The following is a 27,640-nucleotide window of genomic DNA, read 5'->3' as shown; positions in this document are numbered from 1 at the left end:
GTAGAGTACGACGTCTCTCCTTTGGATCTCTTCCTTTTTCCTTTCTATTTATCTCTCTCATTCTGGATTTCTAGCTCTCTCCCCCTTTTCCTCCTCTGTCTTAGCCCCTGGAGCTGTCAGAGTTATGTCGAACAGAGAGGGAGAGAGAGGTCAGAGAGAGAGAAGAACATATAGAGAGAGAAAGTGAGAGACAGAGAGTCGCCAGCCATTAGGTGATCATTCCTGGCCTCCCAGCCATTAGCCCTCTCTATCAGAGAGGTTTGTGTTCAATCATGATGCCTCTGTTTGCCTCAATCATGACGCATCTGTTTGCCTCGATCACGACGCCTTTGTTTGTCCTGTGGGACTCCTCATCGTGGTGCTATGACCTAAATACCCCGATACCATCTTCCACCACTGTCTGCGTCTCAGACACAGACCAGGGTCTGAAGTTCCAGCCTCAGAAAGAGCAGAGGGGAAGGAGAAAGAGTCAAGAGAAGACAACTAGAAGACAAACAACAGCGGCGAGCGAAACAAAACGGCTGCGAGTTCACTAATTAGCATTTCAAATTGGACAAACTCAAGATGACAGCGTCGTGCTTGTCAAATCAGATCATGCCCTGGCGGTGGGAGAGAAAGAGCGGAGATGAGAAAAGCGAGGGAGGGCAGGGAGGGAGGGGAGGGAGAGCGCTCAGAGCTAAATTCCTCTTGCTGCAGCTGCTTGATGACTGGGCGCCAGCGGTTTCTCTCTCTCTCTCTCTCTCTCTCTCTCTCTCTTTCTCTCCCTCTTCTCCATCTCATCTCCTCTGATTACTCTGGCCCGCCCCTCCGCTCTGTGCTGTCCCCTAGTGAATGTCACTGCTGTCTAAATAAGATGTGACAATTAAAACATAATCTTATCTTCAGGCTAAGAGGAGGAGAGGAGGGTGGATAGGGTCCCTGCTTGTCTCTGGGTGTAGGGCTACGACACCACAGGAGACCACATGAAAAAAATACTACAATTTACTATAGAATACTACAGAACTTACTATAGAATTCTGTAGTAAACAGAATATTTAATTTGCATATACCTTGCCCATTTCCCTCCCCCATATCCCAATTTGTGCCACCCATAAGTGAGAAACCTACATGCCAAGTATAGACCATATATTGTGTTCCCTACAGGTTATAGAAAAGAGGGTGGGTGGGTGTAAGCTCCTCGCTCCAAGGCACTCTGCAGGGAGGCAAAGAAGAAAACAGAAGAAGAGTGACAATAAAGAGGGGAGATGATGGAGATGACTAAGAGAGAGAAGAGAGAGAATAGAGGGAGATGATTGAGAGGACTAAGGGAGAGAATAGAGAGAGATGATGGAGAGGACTAAGAGAGAGAAGAGAGAGAATAGAGGGAGATGAGATGTATCCTTAGAGTCAAGAGGGAGAAGAGGGAGAAGAGAGAGAAGGAGATGGGATTGAAAGGAGAAGTATTCTCCTGCAAGCCGCCACATGTTGGGGAATTTGTTTACAGTTTCCTGTTCTGCATGTGATCAACAACCAGTTAAAAAGGACTACAGTGCAAGGGGAAAAGTACTGTATCTAAGGCCTTGGGAGCTGAGAGCTGTACCAGGGGGTAAGTTGGTAAGATATGTGGGCTGGGCTCTATACCAGCCTGCCACAGGGCACAGGGCTGGAACCAGCACCAAACAGCCCTATTTTCACTGGGAGGCAGCTCAGCCAAGAACCACAGGCCCTGCCCTGGGGAACCACACACACACACTGTACTGAACATAATGCAGTAGACACAAACATATGTTTTGGTGCATATTTATTATTTGGATCAACAGAACAGGCAATATTGTATCACTCAACGCATTGCATCGATTACATACAGCTCTTCCATCTAAGTATATTTAGAACTTGACATAAAACAGATATTGTGCAGATAGAGAGAGAGGTCAATCAGGTTTACAGTAAATTTAGGTCAATCCAGGTCTACAGTAAATGTAGGACAATCCAGGTCTACAGTAAATGTAGGTCAATCCAGGTCTACAGTAAATTTAGAACAATACAGGTCTACAGTAAATTTAGGACAATCCAGGTCTACAGTAAATTTAGGTCAATCCAGGTCTACAGTAAATTTAGGACAATACAGGTCTACAGTAAATTTAGGACAATCCAGGTCTACAGTAAATTTAGGTCAATCCAGGTCTACAGTAAATTTTCCAGGACAGTAAAAGGTCCAGGTCTACAGTAAATTTAGGACAATCCAGGTCTACAGTAAATTTAGGTCAATCCAGGTCTACAGTAAATTTTAGGACAGTAAAAGGTCTACAGTAAATTTAGGTCAATCCAGGTCTACAGTAAATTTAGGACAATCCAGGTCTACAGTAAATTTAGGACAATCCAGGTCTACAGTAAATTTAGGTCAATCCAGGTCTACAGTAAATTTAGGACAATCCAGGTCTACAGTAAATTTAGGACAATCCAGGTCTACAGTAAATTTAGGACAATCCAGGTCTACAGTAAATTTAGGTCAATCCAGGTCTACAGTAAATTTAGGACAATCCAGGTCTACAGTAAATTTAGGACAATACAGGTCTACAGTAAATGTAGGTCAATCCAGGTCTACAGTAAATTTAGGTCAATCCAGGTCTACAGTAAATTTAGGTCAATCCAGGTCTACAGTAAATTTAGGTCAATCCAGGTCTACAGTAAATTTAGGTCAATCCAGGTCTACAGTAAATGTAGGTCAATCCAGGTCTACAGTAAATTTAGGTCAATCAGGTCTACAGTACATTTAGGTCAATCCAGGTCTATAGTAAATTTAGGTCAATCAGGTCTACAGTAAATGTAGGTCAATCAGGTCTACAGTAAATTTAGGACAATCCAGGTCTACAGTAATTTAGGTCAATCCAGGTCTACAGTAAATGGCAGACATTGGTCCAAGATAGTACATCTCTACACAAATGACCAGTATTATGTTTGATTAGATGTCACCATCAACAGATTGTAGATATAACATACATTTTGACATTAAGCATCACACACCTGATTGTGCACAGCAACTGGCGTGGAATGATATTACTACCTGCTACTTCGACTTGTGCTTTCTTTGATACCAGTGGTTGGTGTATCCTTCTACCACTCTAGGTTCCAAGCTTCAGACGTCAGGGATCTCTCTCACTCTGATATATCAGGGCTTATTTCCAGTGTCCTCTTTGAATTCACTCATCATTCTCTTTTAGCAGCACTAAACTGCGTTCCATGATAAACTTGCTCCGTCATTTAAGCTCACATTAAAATGTATATAATTGTGCGAAATACAATTCTAAAATCATCTATTAAAAATAGAAATGCCACACTCAAAAAGAAGGTTTTCACATGACACGGGTTCAAACAACACACGTGCATGTAACGATACTGAAATACATAACATCTGCCTACGTAACATGACCCTTCTAAAGGTCTACTGAGTCAAAGTGGTTTAACATTAGTTGCTGGTCATTGCTACTCCTCTAAACCTTCTGCTGGTAATATTTTAGAGCTAACCCTTTAGCAGGGCTGCCACACCAGGGCAGACTATTGAGACCTGCGCCGTCTGCGTGTCAGTTCTGCGCAGGACAGGGCGTGTTAATGGGGAGGTCGTGCACAATTTGAGCAGAGTTAGAGTGGAATAATATTGCTACTGACCCTATGGGATTTCAAACTGAGTGTGTGTGTGTGTGTGTGTGTGTGTGTGTGTGTGTGTGTGTGTGTGTGTGTGTGTGTGTGTGTGTGTGTGTGTGTGTGTGTGTGTGTGTGTGTGTGTGTGTGTGTGTGTGTGTGTGTGTGTGTGTGTCTGCATATATGCATATGCAGTTTGTGTGTCCCAGATACCCACACCACTTTGTCTTGGTTACACGAGGACAGACCAGTCACTCTGGGTCCGGCCGTACTGTGACCAAGGAAAGAAAAGGTAATTAGAAGGTCAAAGGTTAAACTGGGGTCAAACAGGCATAAAAACACAGGCCAACAATTACATTAGCAGTCGCAAACTGTTTTAACTCCTTGCCTACAACACATTGAATGGTGCAACCGAAAACACAAAACAAAAAGAACAAATAAGCAGAGGAAATCTTGCGAACTCAGCCATACACAAAACAACAACCAAATCAAAACAGAATGTTCCTGAACTGCGACAACCGCGGAGACAAATCCAATTATTTACGTCTCATGTTGCAAATGAGTTCTAATGGACGGAGTCGTGAAAATAAATAAGCACCCGCGATGAGAAACAAAAGAAATGCAATTTCTAATTAACATGAAAGAGAAACGGAGGGTCGTGTTAGTAAACCCGTCTTTCATCCCTCTTCTCATCCCTCACTCCCCTCGTCTTAGACAACGTGTTTGTTGTGCCCAATGTCTTCTTCTTGGGGAGGCGGACACCATTCTGTTTCTCATCCAAATTAAATGTCAACAGATTTAACATCAGGCTGGAGTTTTTTTTCTTAATTTTGTCGATGTTATTGTTCATTAGGCTCCTCCGTCTCTCCCCTCCCCTCCCCTCCCCTCCCCTCCCCTCCCTGCCTCTCTCTCTCTCTCTCTCTCTCTCTCTCTCTATCTCTCTTGTTCAAGCAGCCTTGCGGTGTCTTGGCTTTGATCACAAAGGCTGAGACAATAATTAAGTTTGTGTAATTACAGCAGGCATCTTAATGAGAGCTTTCAGGGCTGTGTGTCTGCTCTATCTCCCATCCCTGCCCATCCATTACTACATGAACCTCCTCCTATCTCCTCTGTCTGGGTGTGTGTCGGCGCCACAATGAGCTAAGGGGGGGGAGAAGCTATCGCTAGGGCCACACATACACTCAGATAAGGTTTACACACACAGGCAGGCAGGCATGCACACACACATACACACACAGATACACACACAGGTACAAACGCACAGATACACACACACAGCACTAGTGATTGGGCAGAAGAGACACACGCAAGCTCTTACACAAAGCTGTGCCAATGAGGAGATTTAGAGGGAAAACAATAATCACCTGACCTAGCCCTGACAGGGTGAAATGATATGAGGCAGAGAAGAACACAAACTCACAGACGTAACAGAGAGACGGCCAGACAGAGAGAGAGAGAGAGAGAGAGAGATACTGAGAAAGATCTGCACTGAATGAATGACCCACTCAGTTTAACACCAGATATTCTGGTAGGCAGGCAGGGTGAGTGGGATGGTATCCATTTACAGCTCTTAACCAAAGTGATGGAGAGTAGAACATACAGATATGTGGCAAGCTACAGGGCAGAATACCCACTACACTTTACTAATACAAAACCGCCCTGATACACTAACACAGAGGAGACAGAATCGAGATGAATCTAGTATGTATCTCTATGGAATAGTCTGTGTGCTGAGGATGACATCAGTCTAGGTCAGACAGTTGGCAGGCCCTGACGTCCATCCAGCTGTTACCATTACTGTGGGAGAGGCCACATCTGCTGTGAGTGCCTGCATACATATGTACGTGTTTGGTTGCGTGCGTGACGAAGTACACTGTGCTTGTCTAACTGTATAGCTTCCTTCACTGTCCCTGTCCACTTTCTGGGCTCAAATGAGTGATCCACTGCTTCGCAAACACACGTGACCGCCAACCGGACAACTTCTTAGCCAGCTGCGCCTCCGAAAAGGTTCCAATTTGATAGCGCGAGAGGAGGTTAAAGTACAATCTACCTCTGTTACACGTGTCTCACTGACCACACACTGGTTGAATTCAATTATGTTGAACCAGTGTGGAATAGACATTGAACTGATGTCTGTGACCAGTGGGGTGTATCTAACCTGTATATCTGTGAGCTCCTTCATCAGTCTAGAGGCCAGCTGGGGGAAATCGTCCTGGCAGGGGATATGTAGGTTCTAGAGAGAGACACACACACACACAATTTAAAAAATACTATGTTCTGGAGTAGCGTTTCAGCGGATTATGACAAAGTGTTAAACATGTGAAATTGCTTGATTGGAATCATTCCTTCCTCTATTTAGTCATCCATCCATTCAGTCATCCATCTATCCATTCAGTCATACATCCATCCAATCAGTCATCGATTCAGTCATCCATCCATTCAGTCATCCATTTAGTCATCCTTCCATTCAGTCATCCATTTAGTCATCCATCCATTCAGTCATCCATTCAGTCATCCATCCATTCAGTCTTCCATCCAATCAGTTATCCATCCATTCAGTCATCCATCCATTCAGTCATCCATCTATTCAGTCATCCATCCATTCAGTCATCCATCCATTCAGTCATCTATCTATTCAGTCATCCATCCATTCAGTCATCCATCCATTCAGTCATCCATTCAGTCATTCATCCATTCAGTCATTCATCCATTCAGTCATCCATCCATTCAGTCATCCATATGTTGTAAGGGTAGTGAGTAGTGGTTGTGTACCTCTCCCTGGTAGAGTATGCGTCCCACGGGACTGACCACACATGCAGTACCAGAGCCAAACATCTCCTTAACACGGCCCTCTTTCAGAGCACAGCGTAGGTCTGCCATGGTCAGGTACCGCTCACACACCTTAAACTCCCCCTAGAAGAGGTGAGTCGATGAGGAGAGAGGGAGGTGGATGAGGAGAGAGGGAAGTGGAGGAGGAAAATATACCTAATGAAACTCATACGAGGGCAGGCTTCTGGAAACGCTTAGCTTCTCATCTCTGCTGAAGAATTCCTGCATGCTGCACAATAGTTCTCTCTCTCCCTATATATATCTCTCTATATACCAGGGCTCTCCAACCCTGTTCCAACCCCAGTTGTAACTAACCTGATTCAGTTGATCAACCAGTGATTAAAATAAGGTGCACTAGATTAAGGTTGGAGTCAAAACCTACAGGATGGTAGCTCTCCAAGACCGGGTTTGGAGAGCCCTCTCTCTCTCTCTCTCTCTCACACACACACAAACACACACACACAAACACACACACACACACACACACACACACACACACACACACACACACACACACACACACACACCTCAGTGTGGTATCTTTGTTGCCAGAGCTGCCTGTGCTTTAGCCAAGTCCCCCAAGATTCCTTGTCATGCTATGCATGTATCTGATCTGGCAACCAGGCTACTGGTTTAATGGCCAGTGATAACCCCTGGTATAGTGCCTGTGCCCTTGTAGCAGATGGAAGCAACCCTGCTAGTATGTCCATGCGGGTGTCAAGTCCATCTTTCCCTTAAACCCAGAGTGCCATGGAAAGTTCAACCCTCTATCTCTCTCTTGCCCCCTAGCTTGTGCCCTGTGTTGTTGTTGAACTATCTTGTGTCTTACCCTTAGAGAACACATTGTACTTGCCCCCCTCTTACCCTCTCTATTTACATTACCAGTCAAAGGTTTGGACACACCTACTCATTCCAAGGTTTTTCTTTATTTTTACTATTTTCTACATTGTAGAATAATAGTGAATATATCAAAACTATGAAATAACACATATGGAATCATGTAGTGACCAAAAAAAGAGTTAAACAAATCAAAATATATTTTAGATTCTTCAAAGTAGCCACACTTTGCCTTGATGACAGTTTTGCACACGCTTGGCATTCTCTCAACCAGCTTCATGCGATAGTCACCTGGAATGCATTTCAATTAACAGGCGCGTCTTGTTAAAAGTTAATTTGTGGAATTTCTTTCCTTCTTAATGCGTTTGAGCCAATCAGTTGTGTTGTGACAAGGTAGGGGTGGTATACAGAAGATAGCTCTAATTTTTTTGCTTTGTCATTTTGGGATACTGTGTGTAGATTAATGAGGGGGGGAAAACTATTTAACCCATTTTAGAATAAGGCTGTAACATAACAACATGTGGAAAAAGTCAAGGGGTCTGAATACATTCTGAATGTACTGTATATAATTCTCTCTCTCTCATACCCATTTCCTGGTGAGTTCCAGGATGCTCTGCCGCGTGATCCCAGGTAGGATTATTCCATCCAGAGGGGGCGTTGCCAGCTCCTCCTCTGAAGAGAAAAACATTGGATGCACAAATGAATTAAACAGGTCATTTAGTGTCAATGGAATATCCGATCTGAACCCAGTTTACAGAGATAAGAGAAGAGGTGAAGAACAGCACTGGCTATGTGAGACTGCAGCTGCTGTGATATACACTCTGCCCTCTAGATGTCGCGGTTGTGCAATCAGACACAAAGATCTGTTTCCTGTTCAGTAATATTATGTCCATATCAACCGATCCAGAGGAGGACGGTCGTGTTCCCCTGCTCAGACGTTGCTGACGCATGCCAGATCTTACAATGCCTGGATAGGAATTTTAAGTATTAGCTAACCACGTCATATGTTCTAGCAATTATGTGGCATGCAACCATTGGTTGATGCATGGAATGTCTGAGCATGGGAACGCAACCTGTATTTTCTTTGGTCTTGTCCAACTGCAATAGCCCTAGTAAAGCAAAGTTATTATCTCTAATCTCATTGGCCATGACACTGAAAGTGATCATGATTACCTCCATTCTCATTATTCCAGAAGAGGAACATGTTCATGGTTCCGACCTCTGTGATTTGATGGTCGTCTCCGTACAGCCAGAGGACCTGCTGGCACCCATAATCCACTGCTTCATACTGGGCGTAGATAGATGCTCCGTAGTTCCTGTAAACAACTCCCCATGTTCATGTTCATTTTAATCCACAAACGAGAGTTGTCAGTTTACATTTAAATTCCATGTGTCGCAATCCGAATGATTTGACACTGTTCCGGTCGTTAGAGTAACCAAGCGTGGGCCCCTATTGTGTACTGTACATAAATGGTGTCACAATGAAATCCAAAGCTCTTTAGAGTTGAATCTGGAGTAAAGCTGTATTAGTAGTGTTGGCAGGGTGGGGATATCAGGGTCAGGACAAATTAGAAGAACACGTTGCAAAGCAAGCATTTTTACTGCATCTCAAAAGAATACTGTCATGTCTGACCTGCCTTTACTCAAAGGGTACAGTAACCAAATCCAATCCTAAATGTAGGATATTGGAACATAGACTCTGTCTCCAGTCCCCCCTCTAACCCTCCCATCTTACAGTCTCCCATCCCTCCTCTAAACCCCCCATCTTACATTCTCCCATCCCTCCTCTAAACCCCCCATCTTACAGTCTCCCATCCCTCCTCTAAACCCCCCATCTTACATTCTCCCATCCCTCCTCTAAACCCCCATCTTACAGTCTCCCATCCCTCCTCTAAACCCCCCATCTTACAGTCACCCATCCCTCCTCTAAACCCCCATCTTACAGTCTCACATCCCTCCTCTAAACCCTCCATCTTACAGTCTCCAGCCCCTCCTCTAACACTCCCATCTTACAGTCTCCAGTCCCCCCTCTAACCCTCCCATCTTACAGTCTCCAGTCCCTGCTCTAACGCACCATCTTACAGTCTCCAGGCCCTCCTCTAACCATCCCATCTTACAGTCTACAGTCCCTCCTCTAACGCACCATCTTACAGTCTCCAGGCCCAACCTCTAACCCTCCCATCTTACAGTCTCCAGTCCCTCCTCTAACCCTCCCATCTTACAGTCTCCAGTCCCTCCTCTAACGCACCATCTTACAGTCTCCAGGCCCTCCTCTAACCATCCCATCTTACAGTCTCCAGTCCCCCCTCTAACCCTCCCATTTACAGTCTCCAGTCCCTCCTCTAACGCACCATCTTACAGTCTCCAGTCCCCCCTCTAACCATCCCATCTTACAGTCTCCCATCCCTCCTCTAATGCTACCTATTACAGTCTCCAGTCCCTCCTCTAACCCTCCCATCTTACAGTCTCCAGGCCCTCCTCTAACCCTCCCATCTTAGAGTCTCCAGTCCCTCCTCTAACCCTCCCATCTTACAGTCTCCAGTCCCCCCTCTAACCCTCCCATCTTACAGTCTCCAGTCCCTCCTCTAAACCCTCCATCCTACACAGTCTCCAGTCCTCTTCTAACCCTCCCATCTTACAGTCTCCAGTCCCTCCTCTAACCCTCCCATCTTACAGTCTCCAGTCCCTCCTCTAACGCACCATCTTACAGTCTCCAGTCCCTCCTCTAACCCTCCCATCTTACAGTCTCCAGTCCCTCCTCTAACCCTCCCATCTTACAGTCTCCAGTCCCTCCTCTAACACACCATCCTTACAGTCTCCAGTCCCCCCTCTAACCCTCCCATCTTACAGTCTCCAGTCCCTCCCTCCATCTAACCCTCCCCCATCTTACAGTCTCCAGTCCCTCCTCTAACCCTCCCATCTTACAGTCTCCAGCCCTCCTCTAACCCTCCCATCTTAGAGTCTCCAGTCCCTCCTCTAACCCTCCCATCTTACAGTCTCCAGTCCCCCCTCTAACCCTCCCATCTTACAGTTTCCAGTCCCTCCTCTAACCCTCCCATCCTACAGTCTCCAGTGCCTCCTCTAACCCTCCCATCTTACCGTCTCCAGTCCCTCCTCTAAACCCTCCCATCCTACAGTCTCCAGTCCCTCCTCTAACACACCATCTTACAGTCTCCAGTCCCTCCTCTAACCCTCCCATCTTACAGTCTCCAGTCCCTCCTCTAACCCTCCCATCTTACAGTCTCCAGTCTCTCCTCTAACACACCATCCTACAGTCTCCAGTCCCTCCTCTAACCCTCCCATCTTACAGTATCCAGTCCCTCCTCTAACCCTCCCATCTTACAGTCTCCAGTCCCTCCTCTAACCCTCCCATCTTACAGTCTCCAGTCCCTCCTCTAACCCTCCCATCTTACAGTCTCCAGTCCCTCCTCTAACCCTCCAACCTTACAGTCTACAGTCCCTCCTCTAACCCTCCCATCTTACAGTCTCCAGTCCCTCCTCTAACCCTCCCATCTTACAGTCTCCAGTCCCTCCTCTAACGCACCATCTTACGGTCTCCAGTCCCTCCTCTAACCCTCCCATCTTACAGTCTCCAGTCTCTCCTCTAACCCTCCCATCTTACAGTCTCCAGTCCCTCCTCTTACCCTCCCATCTTACAGTCTCCAGTCCCTCCTCTCCAGGCTCTGATGTACTTGGAGTCGGCCCAGAGAGAGACAGGCTTAGCTCCTGTACTGAAATAGGAACCAACAGGACTCAGGATCACATAAAGCAGAGCACGGGACGGCTTCTTCACTCCTAGAGACGGCTAGGAAGGGACACAGGCCACCACACACACACACACACATACACACATGTCAATAGTTGACATACTCGAGCTATTCACAAACTAATGATTACTACTTCACCAACAAGTATAGGGGAAGGTAGCCCTGTCACAGCATACGAGAGTGAAAGAGACAGTCCCTCACAGAAGGAGACAGAGAGTGGTTGGTTGGTCATCTCCTCACCTCAGTACCCAGGAAAGTGGGTCGGATGTAGAGACTGGCAGAGTCTGACTTGGGTACCCACTCCAGATCCACCTGTACCAGCCTCCTGATACACTCTACCAACTCTGCCCTGTCAAAGGCCTGGAGGAGGGAGGGGGGAAAGGGAGAGAGGACAAATTAAAGGTTGAGCCGGGAAAGGAGAAATGGGACAAAAATATTAACAAACAGAACATTCAGTGACTGCAGCAGACACTATAGAAAGTAATTTAGCAGGCTCTTATCCAGAGTGACTTACAGTTAGTGCATTCATCTTAAGACAGTTAAGTGAGACAACCACATACCACAGTCGTAGTAAGTTTTTCTCAATTAAAAGGTTATCTGCAAAGTCAGTACTAGCAGGATCAGGATCAGAGACAAACATGTTGATGTCCTGGGGAACATTGTTCCAGTCTTGTACTGTACATGATATGCCACACTGTAGATATGAGACACTGTATCTATACTGAACACAAACATAAACGCAACATGCAAAAATGTCAAAGATCTTACTGAGTCACAGTTCATATAAGGAAATTAGTCAATTGGTCAATTGATAAAAACGAATTGGGCCCTAATCTATGGGTTTCACATGACTGGTAATACAGATATGGATTTGTTGATCACAGATACCTTTAAAAAAAAGTAGGGGCGTAGATTAGAAAACCAGTCAGTATCTGGTGTGACCACCATTTGTCTCATGTAGCGAGACACATCTTCTTAACATAGAGTTGATCAGGCTGTTGATTGTGGCCTGTGGAATGTTGTGCCCTTCCTCTTCAATGGCTGTTTGAAGTTTCTGAATATTGGCGGAAACTGAAACACATTGTCGTACGTGTCAATCCAGAGCATCCCAAACATGCTCAATGGGTGACATGTCTGGTCAGTATGCAGACCATGGAAGAACTGGGACATTTTCAACTTCCAGGAACAGATCCTTGTGACATGGAGCCATGCATTATCATGTTGAAACATGAGGTGATGGCGGCAGATGAATGGCATGACAATGGGCCTCAGGATCTCGTTACGGTATCTCTGTGCATTCAAATGGCCATCGATAAAATGCAATTGTGTTTGTTGTCCGTAGCTTATGTCTACCCATACCATAACCCCACCGCCACCATGGGGCACTCTGTTCACAATGTTGACGTCAGCAAACCACTCGCCCACACGACGCCATACATGTGGTCTGCGGTTGTGAGGGCGGTTGGACATACTGCCAAATTCTCTAAAACAATGTTGGAGGCGGCTTATGGTAGAAATACATTTACATTAAATGCTCTGGCAACAGGTCTGGTGGGCATTAGTGCAGTCAGCATGCCAATTGCACGCTCCCATAAAACTTGATACATACATTTTAGAGTGCCATTTTATTGTCCCCAGCACAAGGTTCACCTTCGTAATGATCATGTTGTTTAATCAGCTTCTTGATATGCTACACCTGTCAGATGGATGGAATACCTTGGCAAGAGAGAAATGCTCACTAACATGGATGTAATTTTGATAGAAATAAGCTTTTTGTTCAGAATAAATAGAGTATTATTTTCCAGGCTGTAGGCTTGTGCTGTATAGTACCATAGCCTGTACGTGTTCTTACCGGCAGGCAGGCCCTCTCTGCAGAATTGGCCATACGGTTCATGTTGAGCATGGGTCTGAAGAGACGCACTTTGTCATCAGCATCTCGGTATGCCTTCATACCCTCAAACAACTGACCGCAGAACAGAGGAGAGGAAAGAGACAGGGGTTAAGACTGGCAGACAGGAGAGAACCACTGACCTCTAGTCATTCTCTGAACAAAGTGAATATACTAAAATGTAAATGTAAACCTAATGAATGAGGACCAGAATGGGAAATTGGCTTCCTGAACCTACAGTATGTGTGTGTGATAGTAAGTTCCAGTGCATATAGGGGAAGGTAGCCCTGTGTTGTGTTGGCCATTTATGTCCAATCCACTGTCCTTCAGCCTTCCTAGCTGTGCTCTTATTAGAGCTACAATTAAAGTATAGTGCATTCATCTTAAGCTCTCAACACAAACTCTCAGCATCTCAGCAGCACAGTCTGTTTCCTGATTGAAGACAGTAAGTAAGACTGTAAGATGTGACGACCACGGGGAAAGTCCTATACCTGTAGTGTAGATGCTGATCTGTACATTTTTACCAGTGTTGGAATTGCTCATTGGGAGGCTGGTGAGAGCCTGTTTAACCCCTCCTGTGCCAAGTAAGTTATATTAGCTATAAATGCCTGTTTAACCCCTCCTGTGCCAAGTAAGTTATATTAGCTATAAATGCCTGTTTAACCCCTCCTGTGCCAAGTAAGTTATATTAGCTATAAATGCCTGTTTAACCCCTCCTGTGCCAAGTAAGTTATATTAGCTATAAATGCCTGTTTAACCCCTCCTGTGCCAAGTAAGTTATATTAGCTATAAATGCCTGTTTAACCCCTCCTGTGCCAAGTAAGTTATATTAGCTATAAATGCCTGTTTAACCCCTCCTGTGCCAAGTAAGTTATATTAGCTATAAATGCCTGTTTAACCCCTCCTGTGCCAAGTAAGTTATATTAGCTATAAATGCCTGTTTAACCCCTCCTGTGCCAAGTAAGTTATATTAGCTATAAATGCCTGTTTAACCCCTCCTGTGCCAAGTAAGTTATAAATAAATGCCTGTTTAACCCCTCCTGTGCCAAGTAAGTTATATTAGCTATAAATGCCTGTTTAACCCCTCCTGTGCCAAGTAAGTTATGCCTGTTTAATTAGCTATAAATGCCTGTTTAACCCCTCCTGTGCCAAGTAAGTTATATTAGCTATAAATGCCTGTTTAACCCCTCCTGTGCCAAGTAAGTTATATTAGCTATAAATGCCTGTTTAACCCCTCCTGTGCCAAGTAAGTTATATTAGCTATAAATGCCTGTTTAACCCCTCCTGTGCCAAGTAAGTTATATTAGCTATAAATGCCTGTTTAACCCCTCCTGTGCCAAGTAAGTTATATTAGCTATAAATGCCTGTTTAATGCCCCTCCTGTGCCAAGTAAGTTATATTAGCTATAAATGCCTGTTTAACCCCTCCTGTGCCAAGTAAGTTATATTAGCTATAAATGCCTGTTTAACCCCTCCTGTGCCAAGTAAGTTATATTAGCTATAAATGCCTGTTTAACCCCTCCTGTGCCAAGTAAGTTATATTAGCTATAAATGCCTGTTTAACCCCTCCTGTGCCAAGTAAGTTTATATTAGCTATAAATGCCTGTTTAACCCCTCCTGTGCCAAGTAAGTTATATTAGCTATAAATGCCTGTTTAACCCCTCCTGTGCCAAGTAAGTTATATTAGCTATAAATGCCTGTTTAACCCCTCCTGTGCCAAGTAAGTTATATTAGCTATAAATGCCTGTTTAACCCCTCCTGTGCCAAGTAAGTTATATTAGCTATAAATGCCTGTTTAACCCCTCCTGTGCCAAGTAAGTTATATTAGCTATAAATGCCTGTTTAATGCCTGTTTAACCCCTCCTGTGCCAAGTAAGTTTATATTAGCTGTTTAAATGCCTGTTTAACCCTGTTTCCTGTGCCAAGTAAGTTATATTAGCTATAAATGCCTGTTTAACCCCTCCTGTGCCAAGTAAGTTATATTAGCTATAAATGCCTGTTTAACCCCTCCTGTGCCAAGTAAGTTATATTAGCTATAAATGCCTGTTTAACCCCTCCTGTGCCAAGTAAGTTATATTAGCTATAAATGCCTGTTTAACCCCTCCTGTGCCAAGTAAGTTATATTAGCTATAAATGCCTGTTTAACCCCTCCTGTGCCAAGTAAGTTATATTAGCTATAAATGCCTGTTTAACCCCCCTCCTGTGCCAAGTAAGTTATATTAGCTATAAATGCCTGTTTAACCCCTCCTGTGCCAAGTAAGTTATATTAGCTATAAATGCCTGTTTAACCCCTCCTGTGCCAAGTAAGTTATATTAGCTATAAATGCCTGTTTAACCCCTCCTGTGCCAAGTAAGTTATATTAGCTATAAATGCCTGTTTAACCCCTCCTGTGCCAAGTAAGTTATATTAGCTATAAATGCCTGTTTAACCCCTCCTGTGCCAAGTAAGTTATATTAGCTATAAATGCCTGTTTAACCCCTCCTGTGCCAAGTAAGTTATATTAGCTATAAATGCCTGTTTAACCCCTCCTAGCTATAAATGCCAAGTAAGTTATATTAGCTATAAATGCCTGTTTAACCCCTCCTGTGCCAAGTAAGTTATATTAGCTATAAATGCCTGTTTAACCCCTCCTGTGCCAAGTAAGTTATATTAGCTATAAATGCCTGTTTAACCCCTCCTGTGCCAAGTAAGTTATATTAGCTATAAATGCCTGTTTAACCCCTCCTGTGCCAAGTAAGTTATATTAGCTATAAATGCCTGTTTAACCCTCCTGTGCCAAGTAAGTTATATTAGCTATAAATGCCTGTTTAACCCCTCCTGTGCCAAGTAAGTTATATTAGCTATAAATGCCTGTTTAACCCCTCCTGTGCCAAGTAAGTTATATTAGCTATAAATGCCTGTTTAACCCCTCCTGTGCCAAGTAAGTTATATTAGCTATAAATGCCTGTTTAACCCCTCCTGTGCCAAGTAAGTTATATTAGCTATAAATGCCTGTTTAAGCCTATTCCTTTTCATTTGGGTTGTTTGCAGACTTGTTGTTTGTTTTGACAGTCGTTTCGCAAATATTTTGTCAATATTTCTGCCATCCTTCATTTTGCACTTTTAACTTTGCCTCCTGCTGCTTTGTCATATCCTTGATTGAATGAATGTTATTAGACATATTTACAATACATACAGTTTGCCTAAGTTATTTTAGTACAAAATAAATACATAAATAACTAAACAATCCACCGACATATTTCCACTGTTGTCTTCATCACTGTCAGGTGGGCAGCAAGAATGGACAGCGTGAGACACATGAACTTTCTAACAGGTGGTGTTTCCTACCTGCACAGCGTAGTGCATGGCTGAGCAGGCCGGGTGGAGAGACAGGTTACCAAAGGGCTTGATGTGAGGTTTCTGCCAGCCTCCAGCATTGGTCCACTCTATGGTCAACATGTGGTCAGAGAACACAGTTCCAAACACCAGATTGGTCAGGTCAGGTTTGGCCTTGTGGGTCTGGGACAGCTCAATGACCAGGTCAGCCGCCTGGGGGGAATATAGAGGGCATGGTTTAGATGTAAACTCATAATACACACTGCTTTGGGTGTAATATACTGTATGTCATTGTATGTCATCGGGTGCTGTAAGTGTTGTAGGTGTCCTGGAGGACAGGTGAAGGTTGCGGGCGGTGCAGTTGCCGTACCAGGCGGTGATGCAGCCCGACAGGACGTTCTCGATTGTACATCTGTAAAAGTTTGTGAGGGGCTTAGGGGCCTTCTTCACCACACTGTCTGTGTGGGTGGACCATTTCAGATTGTCAGTGATGTGTACGCCGAGGAACTTTTCACCTTCTCCACTGCGGCTCCGTCGATAAGAATAGGGGCGTGCTCCCTCTGCGGTCTCCTGAAGTCCACGATCAGCTCCTTCGTTTTTGTTGATGTCGAGGGAGAGGTTATTTTCCTGGCACCACTCCGGCAGCGACCTCACCTCCTCCCTGTAGGATGTCTCATCATCGGTGGCAATCAGGCCTACTACTGTTGTGTCTTCTGCAAACTTGATGATTGAGTTGGAGGCGTGCGTGGCCACGCAGCCATGGGTGAACAGGGAGAACGCATCCTTGTGAGGCCCCAGTTTTGAGGATCAGTGTAGTGGAGGTGTTGTTTCCTACCTTCACCACCTGGGGGCAGCCCATCAGGAAGTTCAGGAACCAGTTGCAAAGTTTGGGGTTGAGACCCAGGGGCCCAAGCTTAATGATGAGCTTGTAGGGTACTGTGGTGTTGAATGCTGAGCAATAATCAATGAATAGCATTCTTACATAGGTATTCCTTTTGTCCAGATGGGATAGGGCAGTGTACAGTGCAACGGCGATTGCATCATCTGTGGATCTGTTGGGGTGGTATGCAAATTTATAGTGGGTCTAGGGTGTCAGGTAAGGTGGAGGTGATATGATCCTTAACTAAGCCTCTCAAAGCACTTCATGATGACAGAACTGAGTGCTATGGGGTGATAGTCATTTAGTTCAGTTACCTTTGCTTTCTTGGGTACAGGAACAATGGTAGACATCTTGAAGCAAGTGGGGACAGCAGTCTGAGATAGGGAGAGATTGAATAAGTCCGTAAACACGCGCATGCTCTGAGGACACGGCTAGGGATACCGTCTGGTCCGGCAGAATTGTCTTACTCACGTCGGCCATGGAGGACGAGAGCTCACAGTCCTTGGGAGAGGGCTACGTCGGTAGCACTGTGTTGTCCTCAAAGTAGACAAGAAGGTGTTTAGCTTTCAGTTTTGCGCGAATGCTGCCATCTATCCATAGTTTTTGGTTAGGGTAGGTTTTAATAGTCACAGTGGGAACAACATCTCCTATACACTTCCTGTTGAACTCAGTCACTGTGTCTGTGTATATGTCAATGTTATTCTCAGAGGCAACCCGGAACATATCCCAGTTCACGTGATCAAAACAATCTTGAAGCATGGATTCTGACTGGTCAGACCAGCTTTGAATAGACCTTAGCACGGGTACTTCCTGCTTGAGTTTCTGCCTATAGGAAGAGAGGAGCAGAATGGAGTCGTGATTTGATTTGCCGAAGGGAGGGCAGGGGAGGACCTTGTAGCCAATGGTCGAGAGTTTTGTAGCGTGAGTACTACAGGCAATGTGTTGATAGAACTTTGGTGGTGTTTTCCTCAAATGTTCTTTGTTAAAATCCCCAGCTACAATAAATGTGGCCTCAGGATATGTGGTTTCCAGTTTGCCTTAAATCCAATGTAGTTCCTTGAGGGCCGCCGTGGTATCGGCTTGAGGGGGAATATACACCGCTGTGACCATAACCGAAGAGAATTCTCTCAGGAGGTAATATGGTCAATATTTATTGGTGAGGTATTCCAGGTCAGGTGAACAAAAGGACTTGAGTTCCTGTGCGTTATCACAATCACACCATGAGTAGTAAATCATGAAACATACACCACCGCCTTTCCCCAGAGAGTTCTTTATTCCTGTCTGCGCAATGTACTGAGAACCCAGCTGGCTATATGGACGGGGACAGTATATTCGGAGAGAGTCAGGTCTGCCAAGTTTGTAGCGTCATACCCAAGAAGACTCAAGGCTGTAATTGCTGCCAAAAGTGCTTCAACAAAGTACTGAGTAAAGGGTCTGAATACTTACTGTATGTAAATGTGATATTTCAGTGTTGTATGTTTTTATAATTTTGCAAAAATGTCTAAAAACCTATTTTTGCTTTGTCATTATGGGGTATTGTGTGTGGATTGGTGAGGGGAAAAAACAATTGAATACATTTTAGAATAGGGCTATAAAGTAACAAAATATGGAAAAAGTCAAGGGGTCTGAATACTTTCCAAATGCACTGTATCTCATCACGCTCTTCAGAGTTCTGCAACTCTCCCGCTGGCCAGTAGAGGACACTCCAGGCTTTTAACTTCTAGGAACATGAGCTACTCAATAAACAAACACAACCACAGAGGACACCTTACACAAACGCTCTTAGGGTAGGAGTTGCCTTTACCACAGTTCTCAGATCAGATAACTCTCCCCCAATCCTAACATTAACCATAAGGGTGGGGGTAAATATCAAATTTAGTCTAGATCAGTAGCTAAAGGCAAATGCTCTGCTGTGGTTGCTCTCAGTGCCTGTCTGGATGAGGTCTGTCTCAGATCTACCCTTCCTGGGCTACATTTACACAGTTAGCCTAATGCTGATCTTTTTTTCTCACTAATTGGTCTTTTGACCAATCAGCTGTGAAAAGGGTATCACGTGAAAAGATCTGATGGGATTGGTCAAAAGACCAATTAGAGGAAAAAAGATCAGAATTGTCTGCACGTGTAAACGCAGACCTGTAGCAGCATTGTGTAATTTCAGATTACAGAGGGGTAGTGCTGGCCAACAGTCTGAGAGAGAACTATCAGAATACTCTCTCTCTTTCTCACAGTCACACATCACTGACTACAGCAATGGTTACCAATGTTTCGGTCTAATATCTCCATGTACTTATCCAGCCATGAATCTGACAGATTGATATTTTAAAACTTCAGTGTGATAAATTTGATAAAATACAGTATAGTTTCCTGATGACTATATCTTCTCATGAGTTCAGAATTCACACACGTCTTTTAAGAAGTGCGTTGCATGACAAATCACTTCTGACCTGCTGTGAAGAATCTGAGATAGGCCCATTTATGCTGATAACTCTGTTAACTAATGTCATAGCACACGTGAGCATGACTTAGCTGTGTAAGGTGAATGAGTTTCAAGTAATCCATGGTCAGCGTAACGTCACATGCTCCGTCGGTCAGGGATTACCAAACTATAAATCCTCTACATCCAGCTCAGGTGGGTCACAAAACAGGAGTCAGATTCCTACTAGTGTGTACAGTAACAACACAGGGGTCTATAGCGTACACAAGCTAGGCTCAGGTACAGTACTACAGAGGTGCTCGTACAGTAGTTCAAGACTACAGACCTGATGCAATTATGAGTCTGTAGCATCTACAGTATATGAGGCCATTTTCTCAGACATTGATTAATGAATTATAGGCTTAACCCAGCCCTGAATGCGCAAGTCTTAGCAGTGTCCAACTCTTTAAATGGTCCTGCACAGTCAATGACAATTCTCTCTCTCTTTCTCTTTCTCGCTCTCACCCCTTTTCTCTCCAACCTTTTCTCTTCCCCTCTATTTCTCCTAATCACCAAATCACCACCTGCGCCTGCCGCCTGCCTGGCTGTCTCCTCCCTATGCAACATTAGACAGCAGAGTAAATCAGACCTAAAGCAAACCACAGGTCACAGCTCACAGCCTGACAGGTGGTGCTTAGGGTGATCTGGGAAAGTGGATTCTCAGCAGAGACGTCACAGGACCTCCTGGATCGACCAGGGCCCTCATCCTCCTCTCTCTCTACCTCTCTGAGGGCCACAAAGGGCAACAGCATTGAGTATGTGGTTAGCACAGGGGTCTGGGGAGCACAAGCCAAACGAGGGGCCCCAGAAGGGGTTAACCACCATGGATCTATAAAATGAACATCTCAGGATCTCAGGTGGATTTCTTTGACTCCATTTTGCTGAGGAGGAAGTATTGTTGTTTTTGTAGGGGGATGTGTGTTTTTTTGGATCTAGCGGACTGAGAGGCATTAGGAGAGCCATGTGGGTGGGGGGAGGTGTCCATGCTGTTGGTGTGATCTGGACCTTTTGATTGACAACCAGGGGAGGTTTTATGAATATCAGAATCATATCCAGGAAAATCAAGATGGTGCAGCTGGGCTCCTCACTGAAGGCAAGTGATTAATCTGATTCACCACACTGAAATGGGCAGTTGGAGGGGTAGGCGTCTCCAGTTTGCCATACACTGACAAACTTCAAATATCTTGTGATTGCAGTTTACATGCAATATAAATTACTAATGTAGCAGTATGTGCAATATCTGAACTGTTCCACATTAAAATAGCATTGCTGTACAACATGCCTTTGCACACACTTGTAGTGAATGAGGCAGCGATCACAATGTGTTACACAGAATAATGCTTGTTGCCATATACATTATACCACCGGGTAAATGATTAGAATGTTACCTTGAAGCTGTGGACACTGTCTTCCATGCCGTTTCTGCTGGATACATCTTTACCGGAGCCCTGGGAGGACATTGTAAACAACTTTATATAGATGACAACTTTACATAGGTTGTAATCAACTACTTATAAGCCTAAGCTTATTAAAAAATGCACACTCGGGTAATGTATTCAGACAATGAGAGAATAACAGGGTAAGTTATTAAAAAAATTATAATTGGTAACAGAATGGGAAGGGGAGCAGGGAGAGATGGGGTTGTCGGAAAGAACAGTGAGGTTTTCTGACGTAAATTGAATGAGGATAGGACTAGGTATTGTCTGTGAGGGCCTGTGTGAGGGTTGAATTCCCTGCTCTGCTCAGCACAGGAGATCATTTTACCTGCAGAAAGACGATAGTCTGTCGCCAGGTGAACTGAAGGCTTACATTTACATTAGGCTACCATTACTCCACAAGCAAAGGGCTAATCATATAATAATAACAGGCATAATAATAATAATAATTGTGTTTGATTTCTATTCTATAATGTCAGCTATTTTAACATGTGATCATGCAGTAAATACTGTGAAATAACGTCACTGATTACCCCTCATAGTTATTATGAGCCATTGGTAGGCAGCCTATAAAAACAGGCTACTACTGTAGGCTACTGTAATAGACAGGCTGGTTATAAGAGCAACAGACGAATAACAGAACATTCCGTCGGCGTGAGATGCAGTTATATAAAATGTGTCGTCACATGCTACAGCTGCCATCTCAAAACACATATGGCAAAGCAATATAGATATGTTAAATCGTTTTTTAAATCGGTATATCAACAAAAAAAACAGCGCAGTTGAAACAAGTGTATTGAATTGCAATCCTATCTTTGTCGGTCGTACGCGGTTTAGTGTTTACTGAACGTGACCTGCGTCAAGAATTCTTATCCCGTCATTTTCAGAAATAGGCAACGATAACGTATAGGTTAGCAGTGGCGAGGTCATCCAGCATGGCCGTTTTTCGGTTACTGGGAAGAGGACGTTTACCTTGAGAGATGGAGCGTTCGCTGCTGATGGGGGGACGGCTGTAGAACTCGCCATGATGAATCATACGCAACCGAAGACGCGCGCGCGCTCTCTGTCACCAACACACTCTCCTAAACCGCTTACAGATTAAACATTTGTTCGCTGTCAAGCCCATTGTATAATGTTAGATATAGGTGCCTGGGCCAACCACAACATTGGTTTTCGTTGAAAATGTGTAATGTTTAATTTGCTGGCCACTTTTTGGTTTATAACATTTTGTGGGACAAATGTTATTGTGGACAGGTGGTCATTCATAAACCCTCACACACATGGGACAGTCACATTATAAAGCTTAACCAGACGGCTTTCTCAAGCAGGGTTGTCATAGGTTTTCCATAAGGTTATCTATAGAAGCTCATGTGGATATAGGCATATGTCCTTTTTTTTGTTACAGTAGCTTACTTCCAACTGGTCTCCCATTAGTCATAGACAAGCTGTTTTATTTGTATATTATGGACATATTCAATCTCTCCCTATTCCAGTCCCCACATGCTTCAAGATGTTCACCATTGTTGCTGTGCCCAAGCAAGCTATGGTAGCTGAACTAAATGACTATCTCCCCGTATGCCTTCACTTCTGTCATCATGAAGTGCTTTGAGAGACTAGTCAAGGATCATATCACCTCCACCCTACCTGATACCCTAGACCCACTCCAATTAGCTTACCGCCCCAATAGGTCCACAGACGATGCAATCGCCATCACACTGCACACTGCCCTATCCCATCTGGACAAGAGGAAAACCTATGTAAGAATGATGTTCAACACAATAGTACCCTCCAAACTCATCATTAAGCTTGAGACCCTGGGTCTCGACCCCGCCCTGTGCAACTGGGTCCTGGACTTTCTGATGGTCCGCCCCCAGGTGGTGAAGGTAGGTAACAACATCTCCACCCCGCTGATCCTCAATACTGGGGCCCCACAAGGGTACGTTCTCAGCCCTCTCCTGTACTCCCTGTTCACCCATGACTGCGTGGCCATGCACGTCTTCAACTCAATCATCAAGTTTGCAGACGACACTACAATGGTAGGCTTGATTACCAACAATGATGAGATGAGCCTACAGGGAGGAGGTGAGGGCCCTCAGTGTGTGGTGTCAGGAAAATAACCTCTCACTCAACGTCAAAACAAAGGAAATTATCGTGGACTTCAGGAAACAGCAAGGGGAGCACCCCCCTATCCACATCGACGGAACAGTAGTGGAGAAGGTGGAAAGTTTTAAGTTCCTCGGCATACACATCACGGACAAACTGAAATGGTTCACCCACACAGACAGCGTGGTGAAGAAGGCGCAACAGCGCCTCTTCAACCTCAGGAGGCTGAAGAAACTTGGCACCTAAAACCCTCACAAACTTTTACAAATGCACAATCGAGAGCATCCTGTCGGGCTGTATCACCACCTGGTACGGCAATTGCACCGCTCTCAACTGCAAGGCTCTCCAGAGGGTAGTGCGGCCTGCACAACTCATCACCGGGGGCAAACTACCTGCCCTCCAGGACACCTACAGCACCCGAAGTCACCGGAAAGACAAAAAGATCATCAAGGACAACAACCACCCGAGCCACTGCCTGTTCACCCTGCTATCATCCAGAAGGCGAGGTCAGTACAGGTGAATCAAAGCTGGAACCAAGACTGAAAAACAGGTTCTATCTTAAATCCATCAGATTGTTAAACTGTTATGCTGCCAGCATACAGACTCAAATCACTGGCCACTTAAATAAATTGATTTAATAAAGGTATCACTAGTCACTTTAAATAATGTCACTTTAATAATGTTTACATATCCTACATTACTCATCTCATACTGTATTTTATACCATCTATTGCATCTTGACTATGCCGCACGGCATAGTGCATAGATATATTTATATATATGTGTTCCTGTGCAACTGGGTCTTGGACTTCCTGCCGGGCCGACCCCAGGTGGTGAGGGGAGGCAACAACTTCTCCGCCACACTGATCCTCAACACGGGGCCCCCCCAGAGGTGTGTGCTTAGCCCTCTTTTGTACTCCATGGGTCACCCACGACTGCGTGGCCACGCACGACTCCAACTCAAATATCAAGTTTGCTGATGACACCCTAAACAACGACAGAGCTGAGGGCATTGGCATCATGACATTTACCCAGTGCCAGGACATTTTAGCCAAAAACCTGTTTGCATCTCCCAGGAGGCTTAAACTTGGCCACAGCCCATCAAAATCCACAAAGAAATGGTTAATTGACCACAAAATCAACATTTTGCAATTGCCATCTCAGTCTCTGGACTTGGACCCCATTGAAAACCTGTGGTTTAAATTGAATGGAGCGGTCCATAAGCGCAGACAAAGGATACTGGTGTTGTGTCTTTGGCTATGCAGGATTAAGTGATATGACACGCTATTCTATAAAATAATTTCTCCCTAATTAATATCACCTGATTGAGCTAATCATGTAAATGTACAGTGCCTTGCGAAAGTATTCGGCCCCCTTGAACTTTGCGACCTTTTGCCACATTTCAGGCTTCAAACATAAAGATATAAAACTGTATTTTTTTGTGAAGAATCAACAACAAGTGGGACACAATCATGAAGTGGAACGACATTTATTGGATATTTCAAACTTTTTTAACATATCAAAAACTGAAAAATTGGGCGTGCAAAATTATTCAGCCCCCTTTAAGTTAATACTTTGTAGCGCCACCTTTTGCTGCGATTACAGCTGTAAGTCGCTTGGGGTATGTCTCTATCAGTTTTGCACATCGAGAGACTGACATTTTTTCCCATTCCTCCTTGCAAAACAGCTCGAGCTCAGTGAGGTTGTATGGAGAGCATTTGTGAACAGCAGTTTTCAGTTCTTTCCACATATTCTCGATTGGATTCAGGTCTGGACTTTGACTTGGCCATTCTAACACCTGGATATGTTTATTTTTGAACCATTCCATTGTAGATTTTGCTTTATGTTTTGGATCATTGTCTTGTTGGAAGACAAATCTCCGTCCCAGTCTCAGGTCTTTTGCAGACTCCATCAGGTTTTCTTCCAGAATGGTCCTGTATTTGTCAGGGTTTACCAGAATTGGACCCAGAAGCAGACCAGGACAAGGTGAGTATAAAGATGGTGAGTATTTATTAATCAATGAGAACGTGGAGGTAGATAGTTCCGGGTGGAGGAGCGGGCAGCGGAGGTGGGTTGATGGGAGTGGATAGGCAGATCCAATGGATAACAACACACTGGCGACGAGCAGACAGGGATGGGGTATGGGTTCCGGGTGAATGGCTGTAGACAAAACAAACGGCGGTAAGTTAAAGGCAAGCAAGACGTACAAAACAATAAAACAAAACAAACTCTATAAACTGGAGGCTGGTTCGTGGGCACAACATACTGTTCATGGCTAACGATCCGGCAGGGAATGGATGTCAGGTCAGAGCTTTTGAAGGGGAGAGGTGATGATCAGGACAGGTGTGCAGATTACTGATGGGATACAGGTGCGGGTGAACATCGATCTCCCAACAAGCTAATTCGCCCGGCAACCAGACAGGGTGCGTTCCAGGACACCGGAAACACACTCCAGGACAGAAACACAGGCAAACACAGACTCAGGAAGCGGGATTCGTGACAGTATTTGGCTCCATCCATCTTCCCATCAATTTTAACCATCTTCCCTGTCCCTGCTGAAGAAAAGCAGGCCCAAACCATGATGCTGCCACCACCATGTTTGACAGTGGGGATGGTGTGTTCAGGGTGATGAGCTGTGTTGCTTTTACGCCAAACATAACGTTTTGCATTGTTGCCAAAAAGTTCAATTTCAGTTTCATCTGACCAGAGCACCTTCTTCCACATTTTTGGTGTGTCTCCCAGGTGGCTTGTGGCAAACTTTAAACAACACTTTTTATGGATATCTTTAAGAAATGGCTTTCTTCTTGCCACTCTTCCATAAAGGCCAGATTTGTGCAATATACGACTGATTGTTGTCCTATGGACAGAGTCTCCCACCTCAGCTGTAGATCTCTGCAGTTCATCCAGAGTGATCATGGGCCTCTTGGCTGCATCTCTGATCAGTCTTCTCCTTGTATGAGCTGAAAGTTTAGAGGGACGGCCAGGTCTTGGTAGATTTGCAGTGGTCTGATACTCCTTCCATTTCAATATTATCGCTTGCACAGTGCTCCTTGGGATTTTTAAAGCTTGGGAAATCTTTTGTATCCAAATCCGGCTTTAAACTTCTTCACAACAGTATCTCGGACCTGCCTGGTGTGTTCCTTGTTCTTCATGATGCTCTCTGCGCTTTTAACGGACCTCTGAGACTATCACAGTGCAGGTGCATTTATACGGAGACTTGATTACACACAGGTGGATTGTATTTATCATCATTAGTCATTTAGGTCAACATTGGATCATTCAGAGATCCTCACTGAACTTCTGGAGAGAGTTTGCTGCACTGAATGTAAAGGGGCTGAATAATTTTGCACGCCCAATTTTTTCAGTTTTTGATTTGTTAAAAAAGTTTGAAATATCCAATAAATGTCGTTCCACTTCATGATTGTGTCCCACTTGTTGTTGAGTCTTCACAAAAAAATACAGTTTTATATCTTTATGTTTGAAGCCTGAAATGTGTCAAAAGGTCGCAAAGTTCAAGGGGGCCGAATACTTTCGCAAGGCACTGTAATTAACTAGAGAGTCGGGGCACCACGAAATAATATTTATAGAGCTGTTATCTTCCGAATAAACTCTTAAAACCTAGTAATATTTTACATCAATAGCAGTCAATATTAAATCGTCACCTTAATTTAGTCTCATCTGAAAGTTGTAAATTCTTGGTTATCTTCACGAACCCTGGCTAACAAGTTGAATCAGCAATACAAAATTGGGTTTAATTATTTATTTACTAAATACCTAACTAATCACACAGAATTACACATACACATAATTGATCATAACTTGATTACAAATGACGTCATAAAGGAAAACGTCCCTAGCGGGCGGAACAGATATGACAGCTTGTTGCACAAAAGAAAAGGGGCTGGGTTTGAGTGAAAGAGCGGGAAGACTGAGGAACAAAAGGACGAAGCTGTGCTATCGTAAATACAGTATCTTATGCATTCTAAATTACCGCCCATTTGCGCTTCGGTAGGTTGGAAGATGGAAGGCTGTGTTGCCAAATTGAGTCCTTTGTCCTTTGGAGAATGTCTCTGGTGGTCAATTGGATACGTTGTTGTAACGTCGTTGTGTGGTAGACGGGATACTCTGTCTGTTCCTTCCTAAGGAGGTTTGCAGCTGCTGTTGCTAACTCAACGGCTAGGAGGTATCACTTCTGTAGTGAATAATAGTTCAACGTTCATACCATTTGCAACCAAAGCTCACGCTGATGTTGGCTTCATTCTGTAGTTATTATCTGAACCATTCTGACATCGGACCGTCGTCCTCGCATCCTCAGAACAGGAGGTTACATTGTCGTCAAGGCTTTATATAGGAAGGGAGAGGAGGGTGTGTTTGAAACGTTTTATAGCCCATGTCCCTTCACAGGGGCTGGCCACTGATTGAGCATAGCCCTAACCTTATGAAAACCCAAATCTCACATTTTAGAAGCTAAAATCACATTTCATCTCATCACGA

General features: G+C 44.3%; 2 protein-coding genes and 1 long non-coding RNA gene across 4 annotated transcripts in view; 1 reads left to right on the top strand and 2 right to left on the bottom strand.

The window, feature by feature from the left end:
* Window positions 1–2,285: 2,285 nt before the first annotated feature.
* On the bottom strand, window positions 2,286–22,155 carry bcat1 (branched chain amino-acid transaminase 1, cytosolic). Its single transcript, XM_029630263.2, has 11 exons — window positions 22,016–22,155; window positions 20,996–21,055; window positions 16,267–16,467; window positions 12,904–13,014; window positions 11,292–11,411; window positions 10,929–11,089; window positions 8,458–8,600; window positions 7,871–7,956; window positions 6,391–6,531; window positions 5,777–5,851; window positions 2,286–3,889 (listed from the first exon to the last, which is right to left on the bottom strand). Exons 1-11 carry the CDS (start codon window positions 22,067–22,069, stop codon window positions 3,851–3,853), a joined length of 1,191 nt encoding a protein of 396 aa, XP_029486123.1. The 5' UTR covers window positions 22,070–22,155; the 3' UTR covers window positions 2,286–3,850.
* Window positions 20,063–27,640, top strand: part of LOC115106984 (inositol 1,4,5-triphosphate receptor associated 2-like) — a 35,107-nt gene continuing 27,529 nt past the window's right edge. For both annotated transcript variants that reach the window (XM_029630257.2, XM_029630256.2), the window contains exon 1: window positions 20,063–20,700. The gene's annotated coding sequence lies outside the window, so the exon portion shown is untranslated. The remainder of the gene's footprint in view (window positions 20,701–27,640) is intronic.
* On the bottom strand, window positions 25,138–26,219 carry LOC135563970 (uncharacterized). Its single transcript, XR_010460728.1, has 2 exons — window positions 25,413–26,219; window positions 25,138–25,306 (listed from the first exon to the last, which is right to left on the bottom strand). It is a non-coding gene; the product is annotated as an uncharacterized LOC135563970 (long non-coding RNA).

The sequence above is a fragment of the Oncorhynchus nerka genome, linkage group LG23, assembly GCF_034236695.1.
Source record: "Oncorhynchus nerka isolate Pitt River linkage group LG23, Oner_Uvic_2.0, whole genome shotgun sequence".
Classification (NCBI taxonomy): domain Eukaryota; kingdom Metazoa; phylum Chordata; class Actinopteri; order Salmoniformes; family Salmonidae; genus Oncorhynchus; species Oncorhynchus nerka.
This window is presented reverse-complemented; position numbering and strand designations above follow the sequence as displayed.

Bases quoted from the DNA above. Each gene is read 5' to 3' on its own strand.
- bcat1 (XM_029630263.2), bottom strand. From the start codon at position 22,069: ATGGCGAGTTCTACAGCCGTCCCCCCATCAGCAGCGAACGCTCCATCT. The intron at 21,056-22,015 runs GTAAACGTCCTC...ATGTCCTCCCAG, and splicing joins CGAACGCTCCATCTCTCAAG to GGCTCCGGTAAAGATGTATC. The intron at 3,890-5,776 runs GTTAGATACACC...CCTTGGTCACAG, and splicing joins AGGAGCTCACAGATATACAG to TACGGCCGGACCCAGAGTGA.